Here is a 15,247-nt window from a genome sequence, read left to right on the forward strand (position 1 = left end):
CCACCAGGGAATTCCCAGGATTTAGAGATTCTTGAGTAATGAATACAAAAGAGCTTTCATAAATTCTAGGTATATCCGTTTTAAGCTTTCCATTTGATTTAGAGGCATCTGATACTTAGTCATGAAAAATCCAGAGGGTTTCTTTTATTTTTCTTTTTCCTGCAGTTTAAGTTTTCACAATTATAGAATTCAAAGCTTTTTCAGATTTCTTTTTTGTTTTACTTTATCTGAAATAAAGCTGATTCTGAAAATACTTAATTGTTACCACAGTGACTGTTATAATACAATTTGAGAGATTATGCACTTGTTATATTTTCTTTGCTATTGCCTAAATGATTATTTGATTTTTATTTTAGATGTAGTGTGTTAAGAATTGATTAGTAAAGAACATTTTCAAAGTTTGCAGAATTGTTTGTTGGTCAGCGGGTTGAACTGTTTAAAAATCAGTAATTAATTTAGTTAGATTGGATGCAATCCAGTTTATATTTTACTCTTCCCCCCCATGTGATGTTATTACAAATTAGAAATTGGAAGTACTGAATTATAGTATGTGAAAGATTGATTAATGAAACACTCTAGTTAGCTACCTTTATTAGTTTTACAAGCAGTAACTTACAGATCTCAATTTTAGTTTCCTTTATCCTCTTGCCAAGAATGATGGAAAACTGACACAGGTATCTAGGAATCAGTTGTTTTCCCTTATGAGTTGTTAACATCCCCTCTTTATTGATTTGTAATCTAGAATAGAGTAGTTACACATCACAGTTTGCAACTGATGGTTTTTCTTCTCTTTTTGGAATTTTTTGCCTTTGCTGACTTTCATTGGGTGTTAATTACATTATGACTGTAATTTTGTGAAAATTCCAATGTTTTCCTAACTATAGCAGGAGTAATGGGCTTCTCAACCAAGCTCTGTCACTTACTCTAAAATATTACCTAGAATATTCTAGAATTTGACAAGCTCCCCCCAAAAAATCATTAAAAACATTTTTTATGTCTTTTTCATGGTTGTTAGCTTTTAATTCCACAGGCAATATCTAAGTATGTGTTTAATGTAAAAATTTAAAACCCTTTTCAGCAGCTTTCCCTCATTCCTTTTCTCTCCACATAAGTAATTACTGCTAATATGCTAATTTAATATGTATATTTTGGGGTCTTTTCCTGGCTTTTACTTGAATATATATTTATATACATTGATAATGTATATTTATATACATTGATAATGTACATTGATTATGTACAAACATATATGTATATATGAAAAGAACCACATAAACAGGTTTTTTAATTTTATTTTTGGAAATTTTTAGTTTTCTAGGAATTTATCCATTTCATTTAGATTTTCAAATGCATTGGTTTAAAGTCATCCATAATATTCTTTTATCTGTTAAATATCAGAAGAACCAACAATGATGTCCCCTTTTCATTCCTGATATTGGTAATTCATGTCTTCTCTTTTTCTTTGATCAGTCTCTCCAGACGCTTTTCAGTTTCATTATACATTAAAAAAAATCTGTATTGGGCTTTGTTCTCTATTGTTTCTGTTTTATTAATCCCTATTCTGGTTTTTATTAATTCCTTTCTTTTTTATTCAGGTTTAATTTGCTGCTTTATTTGTTTATTTTTTTAATTGAAGTATAGTTGATTTACAATGTTGTGTTAGTTTTTGGTGTACAGCAAAGTGATTCAGTTATATATTAATATATACGTGTGTGTGTGTGTGTGTGTGTGTGTGTATTCTTATTCTTACGGACATAGAAAACAAACTTATGGTTACCAAAGGGGAAAGGGGGTGGGGGAGGGATAAATTGGGAGTTTGGGATTAGTAGATATAAACCACTGCTTTATTTGAAACTCATTCAGGTGGATCTTTATTTCACTTACCTTCTTCCAATTAGACATATATTAGACCTTCTTACTATATCCTTTATCTCTGTATTTTACATATTTGTTTTTCCTTACCTCTCTGTGAATAGCTTCTTGTCACCCATCTACCAGCTCACTAGTTTTCTTGTAAGCTGCACCTGATTTGTTAGAAACATTGAGTTATTTTGTTTCATTTTGTTTTCATTCTTTAAAAAATCTGTTTTGTCACTTTTTATAGTTTACAGTTTCCTGCTTGGCTTTATGTCTTTGACAATCAGTGTTTGATGACTTTGGATCTCAATTTTACATGGATATTTTTCTTAATTGTTTTTTTTCTACTGGTTCTTACTGTATCTTGTTTCCTTGGTTATTCTTTGGCTGTGTGATAGACACTGTATTTGAAAAATTATTTCTGGGAATAGTTTAGAATCTAGTTTTCTCCAATGTGGATTTTTATCACTGCAATTTAAAAAATGACTTCCTAGTATTGTTTGCTATGGATATACCATAATGTATATAATTATTCCTTTATTGATGGGCTTATAAGTAGTTTTTAGTTTTTTACTATTATAAACAACAATGCAGAAAACATCATTATACATATTACTAGGGTACCTGAGGGAGCCTTAATAAATAGAAATCATCCTTCTCTCTGAGGTTTGGAATAAATTGAAAAATAAAATAAAAAGTAGAAAAAAAGGCAAAATGTTATCTTTATTACTGATATGATCTTTATTACTTTATTACTGTTCAGTTGAAGGTTGTGGCTTTAGATCTTTTGATGAGATTTGCTCATTTGGATCTCCAGCGTTAGACCAGCTTACCCCAGTCAGAGCTACACTGAAGCTCTGGCCACCTCCCACAGCAGTTGGCCCAGATGCAGCATCGCATAACTCACAGGGCACTTTTCATGTAGGCATCGAGGAGAACCTGTGTTCTTGGAGGCCAGGTGCATTTCCAAAAGAAGGAAGAAGGAGGGAATAGTTGAGCCAAGAATATGCCCATTTATTCATTTTTGAATTAACCATTTAGATAAAAAATAATTTGTTAGGGTAGAAGAAATTTGGGGGCAAAAGTTATAGGAGAGTAGAACCCACCTCTCTAATGCTGTATATATTTAGTATGTCAGGGAAGAGGAGAACATCTGTATGACCATGTACACTGGACACTTTCCAGTTGGGAAAGTGAGTGGCTTTGTTAGAAAGTACCTCTGGAGGCAGGTGCCTGGAGCCTGCACCCCTGCTAAACTGATCCTCACACGTTGAGCCAACTGTCTGCTAGGTTACTAAAATGGGGAAGAAAATGTGCCTCCAGGCCACCCATATGTGTTTGTCTATAATTAGCTAGTAGTTTTGTTGTTATTTTCTAGTTTACTTATTGCATATTGGTCAGAGAATGGCTGTGACATTTGCACTGTTTTGAATTTATTGTGTTTTTGCTTTGTGCATGCTGTGTTATTTGGTGTATAGGTATTTTATCACTGCTAGATCCTTATTGTGGATTTTTGCTTTATTGAGCCTTAATAAGTACCTTTTTTGTTTATTTAATTTTTACCCCAGTGTTGCCCTTATTTATTAAGGTTATGAGATGTTTTCTTTGTATATGACTGTGTATTTGACATCTTTCATATTTTTAAAATATTATTTTCTGTTTTGTTTTAGATGTTTCTCTGTTGTTCTGCTTGTTAGCTGGGTTTTGTTTTGTGATCCAGTTGGAGTCGTTTTCTTACTTGATGGTTATAGCTTCTTAACTGTATTGATATGTTTGGTGTTAGGTCTGTCATTATGATTTCCATGCCTTCTGATTTTGGTGATTTTACATTTAAAAAAATAATCTTAAATATGCTGTGTGTTTTCATGGTTCTGTGTATAGGTTTATTCTAGTAATGGGAAAGGGTTGTATTTTTGTGTCACCTGGTTATCTTTATTATTAGAACTTTATGTAGTGTACTTGGTCCTCTGTTCCTTTAGAAAGTTCTGTTGACTTCTTACTATGAGCAGTGATGGAATTGGCATATTTCCAGTTTTAAATTCTTTCCTCCAACCTTTCTCTTATCCCATCATATTTTCTTACTGTTTTCTTTATAATTCTAAATTGAATCATACCTGTATTACTTGATTTATCAATTTTAAATTATATCTCTATTGTTTATAAAAGATCAGGGAACTAGTGTACTTTCTTTTGTTTATCATTTTTATATTAATCAAGTCATATACTTTTTAAAAACAGGTTTATTGAAGTATAATTGACATACAATAAATTGCAACTTTGAAGTGTACAGTGTGGTAACTGCGACCTGTGAAAACATAACCATAATCAAGATGGTAAACATATCCATCACCCCCAGAAGTTTCCTTATGGCCCTTGGTAATCCTTTTCTTCTTCACCTCCCTGCCCTGCACCTGTCCCCAGAAAACTACTGAACTGCTTCGTAACACTAGAGACTAGTTTTCACTTTTGAGAATTTTTTATAAATGGAACACAGTATGCATTAATTTTGTATGTTGTCTTTTAGTCAGCATACTTTTTTTTGAGATTCATCCATGTTTATCATGGATCAGTAGTTGGTTCATTTTTATTGCTGAGTATTGTTCCCTTGTATGGATGTACCACATGCTGACATTTGGGTTGTGTCCAGTTTGGGGCAGTTACACATAAAGCTGCTACAAATATTTGTATGTAAATCTTGACCATCTTTACCTTTACTACTGTTCCCGAAAGAATTAAGGCCCTTACTGCTTCTTTCTGTCAGTTTTGTGGATTGATGAGATTGTCAGGTTCTCTGGGGATTAGAGGAGGTATCCAGAGCTTTGCCTGGGAATCTTCTTTTAAATGCAAATCCTTGTTTTAGTAGGTCTGGGTGAGACCTGGAATTCTACATTTTTAACAAGCTTCCATGCGATACTAATGCTGCTGGTCCACAACTCCACTTTGAAGGGCAAGGATATAGACCCTGAGAGTTAATGAAGCAAGGCAGTAAAGCTGTTTTTTTCCTACAGGTCAAAAAGTAAACTACTTCTAGTGTTATACTTTTATTAGCAACAAAATAACTACATTTGCCCTGTCAAGCAGCATTTGAAGTGCCAGGGGCTCTATTCCATCTGAAGTAGCAGTTGACAGTGGAAGTCATTACTCAGTTACACTTATTATAATCTCCCAGACAAGGCTGTTGAGTGGGAGCATGTGGGGATTTAACCTCAGCAGCATCCCCTCTCTGCATTTCCCCTAGGGAGGCTTTATTTGATTTGGGATTTTGGTAGGAAGGGGATGCTCAGGTGTTGGCTCTTCTTACTTTAATAACCTATATAGTCATATACTAGGGACAGTCTGGTTGGGGGTTCCCAGGGAAAACTCGAGTCAGAACTCTGTTACAGTCAACTGACTGATGCCTTGCATCTGGCTCCTGAGGTTTCCCCAGTTGGATCCACTGAACTGTGGTGTTGCTCTAGGTTTCCAAGAGTTAGAAGACCATAGAACCAGTGTGCTTGTCGGAGTTTCTTAGGAGTCTCAGCATTTCCCTTTCCTCAGGTACATGGCTGCACATCCTTTGGAAAGGATGGCTAACAATGCTGAGTCCTTCCTCAGGGACTCTGGGTCTGGGCTGTAAGAACTGGTGATAGACAATAATGGGTACAGGGGAAAGCCTGGAGCCAGACCACCTGTGCTCCAGTTGTGGCTATCCTGGGCAACTAACAGCAACTCCTCAACCCAGTAATAGTTCTTATGTCATAAGGCTGGTAGGAGGTTTAAATAATATTTCTGAGGTGCTTAGGAGAGTGGCCAGACATAGTAAGCACTTTCTACTATTTTGCTAGATCCATAGGTAGCTACGTAGAAAGACAGGAAGGCATGTGCGTAAGTGGTAGCTTAGAAAATTCAAGCAGCTTTTCTCAGATTGCACAGTGGTCACTTTTTTGAGTCCTGGGAAGGGTGGCTCCCATTTGTGGGCCTCCAGCCCCCGGTGTGGTGAGGAGAGTGTGTTTGTTGGCGTCTAGTCAGGCCTGTTCCTTTCTCAGTGGCCCTGACTGGACCTCCGGAGAGCCAACATGCAGCCAGCATGCAGGCTTTGGGCAGGAGTGGTTTTATTTTGTTTTTTTGTGGTTCCTTTGAAAGTTGATGATGGCAGCTTAACCTGAAGATAAAGTTTTAGCTGAAATTAGGGATAATTTGGAATTTATTATAACTTTCAGTTAACCTTGATTTTATTTCTATTCTCCTTGAATGATTTCAATAAAGTCAGACTTTTGGTATTACTAGATGGGCATTTGTTTTGAAATATTTAATTCTGTGTTTTCTATAAGAACACTATTCTTCAAGCAAAACCAAATTTAAAACTCATGACTGACACTAGCAGTCCCTTAATAATCGCACTGTTTATGTTTTTCTAAAAACATCTGAAAACCTACATTATGTACTGTATTTATCTCAGAGCTGAAAGGAGCCCCTTACTTGCCTTTCCCCCACGTTCGTCTGACTCGTTATGCTCGCAGAGGGTGTCCTGCAGACTCTGGAGTAGACAGGGCCTGCCTTGTAGCTCATTTATTTTCTCTTAAAATAGCAACACTTTAATTGTTTGCTTTAATTATATTTTTAGGAGAATTCAAAGGGTGATTATCTTCTTTGTCATACCTGGCTCATTTCCTGGTGCTAAACTCAAAATAGTATCTAATCCTGTTGGTTGCATAACACATTGAGTCATCATTTCTTCCTATTGCTGTTGGGAATAGCCACTGCTCGTGGCGGTTCCCGTTTCATTCAGTCTCACTCTGATACAACTGCCAATTTGATATTTCTTGGTTCTTTGAAACTGATAATCTGCCTTTCAGATGTTTGTTTTATTGAGTTTTCTCTAAGATTATTAAGTGCTCCCAAGTAGAAGAAATACTATGTATAAAAACAAGCATATTAGGTAACTGTGAAACTAGCATGTACTTTGAGGTCACTTATATTTTCCTGAAAAATGTTTACAAGAAAAACATCTTTCAGGGAAAAATTAGGATGATATAGAACTTCAGGACTTATAATATTATAAAATGATTGAAATTTAATTACTCATTGAATGCTAATTCAGTTCTATTTAAATAATTCTTTTAGTAGGAAAAATTTTATAGTCAGCTTTACAGAATGCTAATTTATGTTAATATTCAAAAGTACCAAGTAGTTTACCTATTTAATGATTTGAGAGTATTAACACCCTATTTTCTGTGTTCTTTGTAATATGAGGACCCCACATTTCTTGTCATTTTTATTATATATTTTTATATAAGTTGCAATGTTAAAAACTTTTATCTCCTTGAGAAAATATCTTAAGTTCTTAACTGTCACATTTAAAAATAATTTTCTTTACTTCCAGAAAGTAAAGCATATAGCAGAAAAGTATTGTTTTCTAACTTCAGAATTAAGAAAAACTTTAGCACGAGATGATTCATTTTAGTCCCTTCCCACCAGTGCCCTCATCTCCCAGGTCAGCATGTTTGCATTTGTTTATTTCTTCTCCTTTCCTACCACTGCATTATATAAACTCCATCCTCATACTTCAAGTCATGTAGAACCTGAAACCTGTCTGTTGAACATGCCCCTTCCCCCATCATTTTATTTTGTCAAAGTAATGTTTGTTATAGACTTCTCACAATGAAGGGAAAGGGTATATATACATTAATCAATTTCATTTGTGTTTTTACTTTTTTTCTTTTAGTGACATTTTATACTTCTGAAAAAATGGTGCTTTTTAACTTTCTATTGGCTAAGTGTGATTTTTAAGTGTAATATTTATTTGAGAATATTAACTAATAAAAATGTAGAGCAAAGCTTTATGTCTTTTTGAGGCCATCGTTGTATTGCAGTATTAAGAACATTACAGATGACCAGGAATTTTTCCTGTGTTCTTTCCATTATGCTTTAGAAATTACGAAGTGATAGAGTATTTCTTTTGTAATTTACAGTCATTTTATTCCTTTTACCCTTCTATTTAGTCTACATTTTCAATGCACAGTTTGATGTGAAGATAAATTCTTTTCCATATATATCACATCAATTTGTTGCTATTTTTAGGGGAAAAAAATCTAAGGAATATGAAATAACTCCTATTTACCATGAGTTGAAATTTTCAGAAATTGGAACTTGGTGGTACACGTATTGCAGGCTTGGCTTTGATTTTGGAAGCCTTTAAACTCATTTTTGTTAACTTGTTTTCTGACACGTCAGCTTCCAGCAGATATTTAGTGAGTGCTGAAGACACTCACTGCTGACCAGCATTTTCACACAGCAAGGAGAGAATACCCCACTCTTCCTGTTGCTCTCTCCATCTTAGGAACTCTGCAGTTTTTCTTTTCTGTAGCTCCATAGGGCTGCATATATTCACGTTGTTCCATTAAAGTATTAAATGAAAGAAGTTAATAACAAGAAGAAGAGTAGAGAGAGTGCCAGAATTAATGGAGTTAGAAGAGGCAATGAAAAATCTTGCGGTTTGTTCCAGAGAGTGGTAGGAAGGATGTTATTGACCAGCATTGATGTGATGTTAATCTTTACTTCTGAATGGAACTGTCCATTCAGAAGGTGAATGTGAATGCTCTCCTGGAAAAGTGTGTACAGAGTGCCATGGAAGCGTAAAGCAAGGGGCTTTTGAGCATTGCCTTGAAAGATAATTAGGGACTAGCTAGGCGTTCCAGGCAGAGGGCAGCTTGTACACAGGTTTGGATGCGAATGACTTCTGAAGGTGCTTTAAGTGATTTGGGGCTGGAACACAGAGTAGGTGTGCGAGGTTGGAGAAGGGGTTGGGCAGGTGGGCAGACTTAGTTCATCAGGTGCCTTCTGTGCCATGCTAAAATTTTCACAAATTTTACCCTGAATGTGGAATAAATCATTGTACTGTTTTAAGTAGGGGAAGAGCATGACCCTGTTTGCACTTTAGAAAGATTATCCTGCAAGAAATATGGAAGATGCATTGGAAGGGGCACGTTGCAAGTGAAGGAGGTCAATTAGAGATCTCCTGCTGGTGCGAAATGAGGGGGCCCAGAAGTTTGGCTGTATGAAAGGCAGGGAGATTTGCCAAATTGTGACCTGTTAGACAGGACTTAGAAAACAATTAGATGTAAGATCATTGGAAAAGAGGACATCTGGGATGACTTCTGGGTGTCTGTCTTGAGTAACTTGGTGAATGGAGATGCTTGCTGAATGTGAGATAGAATCTAGAAGAAGGATTGACAGGAAGTTGATTTGAACATGATAAAGTATTTAAGTAGAGATGTCCAACAGACAGGTAACTGTAGAGATACAGTTTAGAGAGAAGTTTGCGTTTGAAGTGGTGATTTGTATATCATTGGTATTACAGATGGGAAAAGTTAAGGATAGGAAAGAGACCTACTGGGCAGAGCTTCTATTTAGAGAGGAAGAAGGCTGAGATATAACCAGAGGCAGAAAAAAGAAAGGCAGGAAAAATGAGGGGGAGGAATCCAGAAGGCAAATGAAGAGAGGAATTCAAGGAGGAGCAGTGTTCAGGATTTGTGTCTCTGATCTTCAGAGGCAACGAGTTTAATAGGGACTGGTGCCCATTGGTTATGGGACAATATCATAGTGTCACTGGTAAGCGGAGCAAGAACGGTCTCGGTGAGATGAGTGGGACTAGAGCTGTGAGGTGGAGATGAGTGGGAGTGATGAAACGCATTTACTCTGTTCCCTCTAGACGCTTGTCTTAGATGGAGGTGAGCCAAGGCCATAGTGAGGCCTAGGGAAAAATTTTGGTGGGAGAGACTTGAGAATGGGGAGGTAGCAGATTGAAGGAGTCTAGAAATATGATAATTTCTATAGCTAGCTTTGTAGAAAGGAAGGAGGATTGGGAGCTGTGTAACAGTAATTCCATTGTACTTGTAGTGGCTTGAGGTGACCTTGGGAGCCAGTTGGATTAATTTGCCCTTATATTACTTTATTAATTTTTCTTTTTTGTCAGATAAAATAACTAGATTTTATTTTTTCATTAAACTCATTTCCTGACTGTAAACACTGACATAGCTGTCTATTCATTTTTTTACCAGGTGTGCTGTAAAGCACATTGTGTGGAGCACCTTTGAATTTGTCCTGTCCTTTCAAGCTTCCACCTCCCCTCAAAATGCTCAGACAGGTGCAAATAGTGAAATATGCCCTGTTCCCAAGCCCCGTTCATCCCTGCTCTATCAGTAGTGCTTTTGCCTCAGGTGGCAGCATCTATATGTGCTCTATCTCAGCCATTTCAGCTTTCCTCTTAGAATAAATTGAATAAATTTCTTCACGTATGAAGAAAACTCAGTGTACTTCAACAAATTTGAATAACGCTCTCTATCTGAGGAATTTCACATATCAGAATACCTATGGAAGAGAGACTTCTAGAGATGGTATTTTTAAATTTTATTTTTATTTATTCATTTTTATTTTATATATTTATTTATTTTAAATTGATATATAATTGGCATATAACTTGTGTAAGTTTAAGGTGAATGTGTTGATTTGATGTATTTACATATTGTAATATGATTACCACTGTAGCATTAGCTAACACCTCCATCATGTCACACAATTATTATTTCTTTTTTGTGGTGAGAACAAATTAGGAGATGTTACTTTTTTAATATCCACATTTTATTCATATGTTAAGCTTGTTCAGCCTACTTCATATTCCCATAGTCAAAATAAAATTTATAGAAAGGATTCTGCTTCACGGAATAATTAACCAGTTAGTTTTTGAACTACTTGTAAAAAATGAAATCTGTATATTTACAGAAGTTTCATTAAAATAATAGTGTTTCTGGACTAAAGAAAATCTGGCTTTGAGTTCTGTGATTGGCTGACCCCTTCCCAGTCATGCCTTTGGGCAGGTTCTCAGTATCTCTTCCATCTGAAGTGTGTGGTATTTGATAGAGCCTGATCACTTTCTAGCTACTGTTGTTCATCATACTCATTGCCAAATGGTAGAACTAGCGGGTTGACGCCCAGCAACCACTTGGACTGCTTCTGTCTTGTTTGAGTAGATGTATTACTTCTTTAAATGAGGCTCTATCATTCTGAGTACCAGGGTAACCTATAAAGGGTCATGAATTTTGCATTATACCTAAGTCATTTGAACTTGAAATTTGTGTGAACCAGACATCTCATAAAAGACTTCAGGCTTGAAGAATACAGAATCAGAACTATGATTCTTTTAATTCAACAGAAAATATTTATGAATGTATTTCAATAATATGGTAAGATTTAAAGATATTACTGCATATTTATGTGATGAAACCCTATACAATCATTACATTTTCTAGAATAACGAAGAATGAAATGCTTATTTAGTTAAAAGTAAAAGGGATACAAAAGTCTATAGACGATATTTCATTTAAAATTATATTCACAGAAAAAAATGTAAAATAAATTGCATAGTAAGGTAACACTTACTGAAGGAGCATAAAATCTTTCTATTTCAGCTAATCTTCCAGTGCCAACCATTGCAGCAATAGATGGACTCGCTTTAGGTGGTGGACTTGAACTGGCTTTAGCATGTGATATAAGAGTAGCAGGTGAGAATTAATCCTATATAAAAACATAACTTTTTAAAAATGAGGTTTGTGCTTACTCTTCAGATTGTTCCAAATATTTTATTTTTTTCCTGTTGTTGAATAGAACATGTAGAAAAAATCACCTGTTGGGCTTAATGAAGTATTTAAAATTCCCAGTTAAGAAAACAGTCTTTTGTAGTATCTTGTTCAGTCTTAGCAGGAGGAAAGGAGAACAGGAATTGGGTCAGACAGACTGAATTTGGATCTTAGGTCCTGCCCTTTTTAGATCAGTTTCCTCCTCTGAAATGGGAGAAATGACGGTTACTGTTGTGAAGATTAAATGAGTTTGTGTACAGCATGTGACTAGTCTAAGCACATAATTATTGTTAGCTATAGTAGTAATAACTTAATCTCTTTGAGGCACACTTTCTTCCTGCATGGTTTTCTGAAGACTGGATGAAGTGTTTATGAAAATAATGAAGGAAACAATTAGTGCTAACCATGTGCTGAGTATTGACTTGGTGTTCAGCTAATACTTGACACATATTAGCTCACTTAATCTGCCTAACATTCCTGTGAGATAGGTACATACTGTGGTGCTTGAGGAAGCTAGTGCAGAGACAGGTGAAGAAACAAGACCCAGATCAGTGATGAGCTGGATTTGAACCCAGGCAGTCTGGCGTCACGGCTCTCACTTCTGTTATCCTGCCAGCGTACTGCATGCTGCCAGTGCTGTCCTCAACACTATCTTCTGTATGGTCACAGTGCTGTCTGTATCCTTGTCCCTTATAGGGGTGACATACAGGGGCTCTGGGATCAAGGACTGGGCGAGGTAGGCAGCAAGTATTTGTCACGGTTCTTCCCCTGGTTCCCACTGTCTCTTCTGATGGAGCTGCCTGTTAAATGTAGAGTCAGTATAATTATGTTTTTACTAATTTTATGGTAACTGGCTCTTGGAATTTGCATTTGCTAATCCATGTGTACTTTTCCCCCATTTCACTTTATTTTAGATCTCTGTTTTCTTGACTGAGATTTTTGGGTTTTAAACTGAAAAGCCAAGTTACACGCAATCCATTTTTGAAAGAATGCAAGTTCTGGGAATTAGGATATGGGAAGTAGTCCAAGTACATTTGGATATGCAAATAAAGAAATAATTAAGATGTTTTAAAGTAGCCGTGAAAACAAACATGGAAAGAGGAACCCTGTCCAGCTGTCAGAACAGCAAAGCCATTTGTCAAAAGTAACTAGAGATTTGGTCTTGAAAAGTTGCCATGTCTGATATGATATATTAAGCTGTTTGATCTGGAGGGCTGTTCAGGCAGCTAAAGAATTCATACTTGTCAGACACAGCCTCTCTCCTCATCCTGAATAATTAATGAGATCTAAGCCTTCAAACATGACTTGGCAGTATCAGGTCAAATTATGTAGTCACAACCCTGGTCTTTCTGCATCAAAAATTAATTCTCTGCCAAGCAGTTTTTAACAGAAAATGTTGTGTGAATCTCTTAATATATGTCATTTAGAATGTTTACTTATTTCCATAACTAAATGCCTTCTGAAGTGATTTTTAAAAAGATTTGAGACACAAATTTAATTAGTAAACAATATTTGTAGCTTATTTTCCTAACTTTTTCAGGTCATCATATTTGAATTTGATGATGTGGATGTTACTTAATTTTCTTCTTTCCTTTTTAGCTTCTTCTGCAAAAATGGGCCTGGTTGAAACAAAGTTGGCAATTATTCCTGGTGGAGGTATGGATTGTTCACGCCCATCTTGATTTGTTCCTCAAAACAGAGCATAAGGCAAAAAGGTGTTAGTTGAAAAGGCAACATTTTGGGTAAAGAGACTAATGCTGTGTTGTTTGCTTCTGTAATCAGAGTCCTTATTCAGAATGCATTCTTTAGCTTCCGTAGGTGTGAAGATTGCAGACCTGTTGCCTGTTGCTCTCTTTTTGTGCTGCGTCCTGTGCTTTTCTGTTAGATTTCTGAACTTTAAAATTATTGCATCAGTCACATTATTCTTGAAGGATAACACCGATATTTTGAAACTTTTATGTCAGTATGTAAATGTGTGCGTCCTCAGAGAGCTTTATACACACAGTCAGACCCCAGTGGAGGAGGGGGCAGGGCTTCCCAGGCTTCATGCCAGCTTACTGTGTTTCTCTGCAGCTGGACAAAGGTTAGGGTTGGTGGGTAGCCTGAATTTTGAGCTGAGGAGGTGTTGTTTCTTCTGTTACTACAAAAAAGGTGAGCAGCTTCTGTTGGAAGACTCATTTAAGAAAGTACTTTTCCACCATTGATAATGAAATCTGCATCACCAGATAAATCTGAAATTTTTGTTCTTTCGTCTGATGCAGAGAATCTGGAGACATTCCCATTCTGTGAAGTCATTCTTTCAAAAAGTTGACTTCACCTGAGGATGTGCACATTGATAACATTAGTTTATGAATGAAATAACAGTAATAATGTAAAAATTAAAGGCAGTGTTTGAATACTTCCTTTGTACCTAAGTTAAAATTATATGTTTAACCTTATCATTATAAGAATATTTATCCTGGTTAAGGTGTATAGGTAGAGATAAAAACATAATTCAGTGAAACTGAAGGCTACCCAGATCAATATATAAGACTCACTGAGTTTTCTACTTTGGTAATCCGCAAAAATAATATTCTTGTAGGTAAAAGCATTTACTATCTACCTGTTTTACCATGCCAATCTTTTTCACAGTGACTCATGAAAACCCTAAAAGGATTTATAAGAAAATAGACCCAATTGAAAAGAATTATCAGGTAAAAATATGTGAAATAATACAAGGTTTAGAAAAAGGATGATATGACATGTTTCTGAAATTCTTTTAAAGAAGTAAGCATTTATTCATAATTAGGATATGACTGAGCCTAGAAAGATAGTGACTGTAGTTGAATGGTGGGCCTCCTGAGAGATATGTCAATCTGGAACCTATGAATGTGACCTTATTTGGAAAAGGGGTCTTTGCAGATGTAATTAACTTAAGGATCTTGAGATGATTTCATCCTGGATTGTCTGAATGAACCTCAGATTCAATGACAAGTATCTTTATAAGAAGAGGAGAAGATTCAAAAAAGAGAAAAAACAAAGAGAAGAAGGTCTTGTGAAGACAAAGACAGAAGAGATTGGAGAGATGCATTTGCAAGTCAAGGAAGAAAAAGGATTGCTGGCAGCCATCAGAAGCTAGGGGATTCTTCCTCAGAGCCTCCAGGAGGAACCAACCCTGCCATCATCTTAATTTTGGACTTCTGGCCTCCAGAACTATGAGAGAATAAATTTCGGTTGTTGTAAGCCACCAAGTTTGGTAATTTTGTTACAGCAGCCCTAGGAAACTAATACAGTGGTTTTTAATGTTTAAGTAAGTTTTTTGGAAAGGGAATTAGTAGGTGGCAGAGACAGGGGATAGAAGGAAAATGAACCTGATAATTTGAATATTTACCAAGTCCCGGATATGAAATGTTTTGTATTAAAACCACCAGAAGATAATACTGTTGTGTGGGAGTATAGTTGGGCTTGATTAGATGCAAAAAGCTTAATTGATTATACTAAGAAATGAGGGTGGTAGCTTTAGCTCCTTCCATTTTCCCTTGGGAGCTGTCTGTGTCATATTAGGTCTAGAAGTTAGCATTTTCTTCACAGTGTACTTAAGTTCTCTGGGGTCCTTAACAAATTTGTTTGTTATAAAACTCAGAATGCTTTAACATTTTCCATTTGTTTATAAAAGATAGTTTTCTTTTTGTTTTCTTTCCTTTTTTTCTAAGTGAGTCTGAAGGAATATTAGTTACTCCTTTAATAATATAATGAAGTTTTCAAGTTTATAGCTCATAGTGCATGTAATTATGTAG

The 15,247-nt window shown here is 35.8% G+C and overlaps 1 protein-coding gene across 6 annotated transcripts in view; it reads left to right on the forward strand.

Annotated features, from left to right (window-relative positions):
• AUH (AU RNA binding methylglutaconyl-CoA hydratase) overlaps positions 1-15,247 on the forward strand; it is a 162,537-nt gene that overhangs the window by 72,914 nt on the left and 74,376 nt on the right. For all 6 annotated transcript variants that reach the window (XM_089912909.1, XM_089912906.1, XM_022560701.2 and 3 more), the window contains 2 exons: positions 11,304-11,396; positions 13,071-13,127. In XM_089912909.1, the coding sequence (XP_089769035.1) occupies positions 11,304-11,396; positions 13,071-13,127 (150 nt within the window). The remainder of the gene's footprint in view (positions 1-11,303; positions 11,397-13,070; positions 13,128-15,247) is intronic.

Source organism: Delphinapterus leucas, chromosome 6 (assembly GCF_059928025.1).
Source record: "Delphinapterus leucas isolate spDelLeu-1000000601 "Yukka" chromosome 6, BTC_Dleu_Yukka2, whole genome shotgun sequence".
NCBI classification, from domain to species: domain Eukaryota; kingdom Metazoa; phylum Chordata; class Mammalia; order Artiodactyla; family Monodontidae; genus Delphinapterus; species Delphinapterus leucas.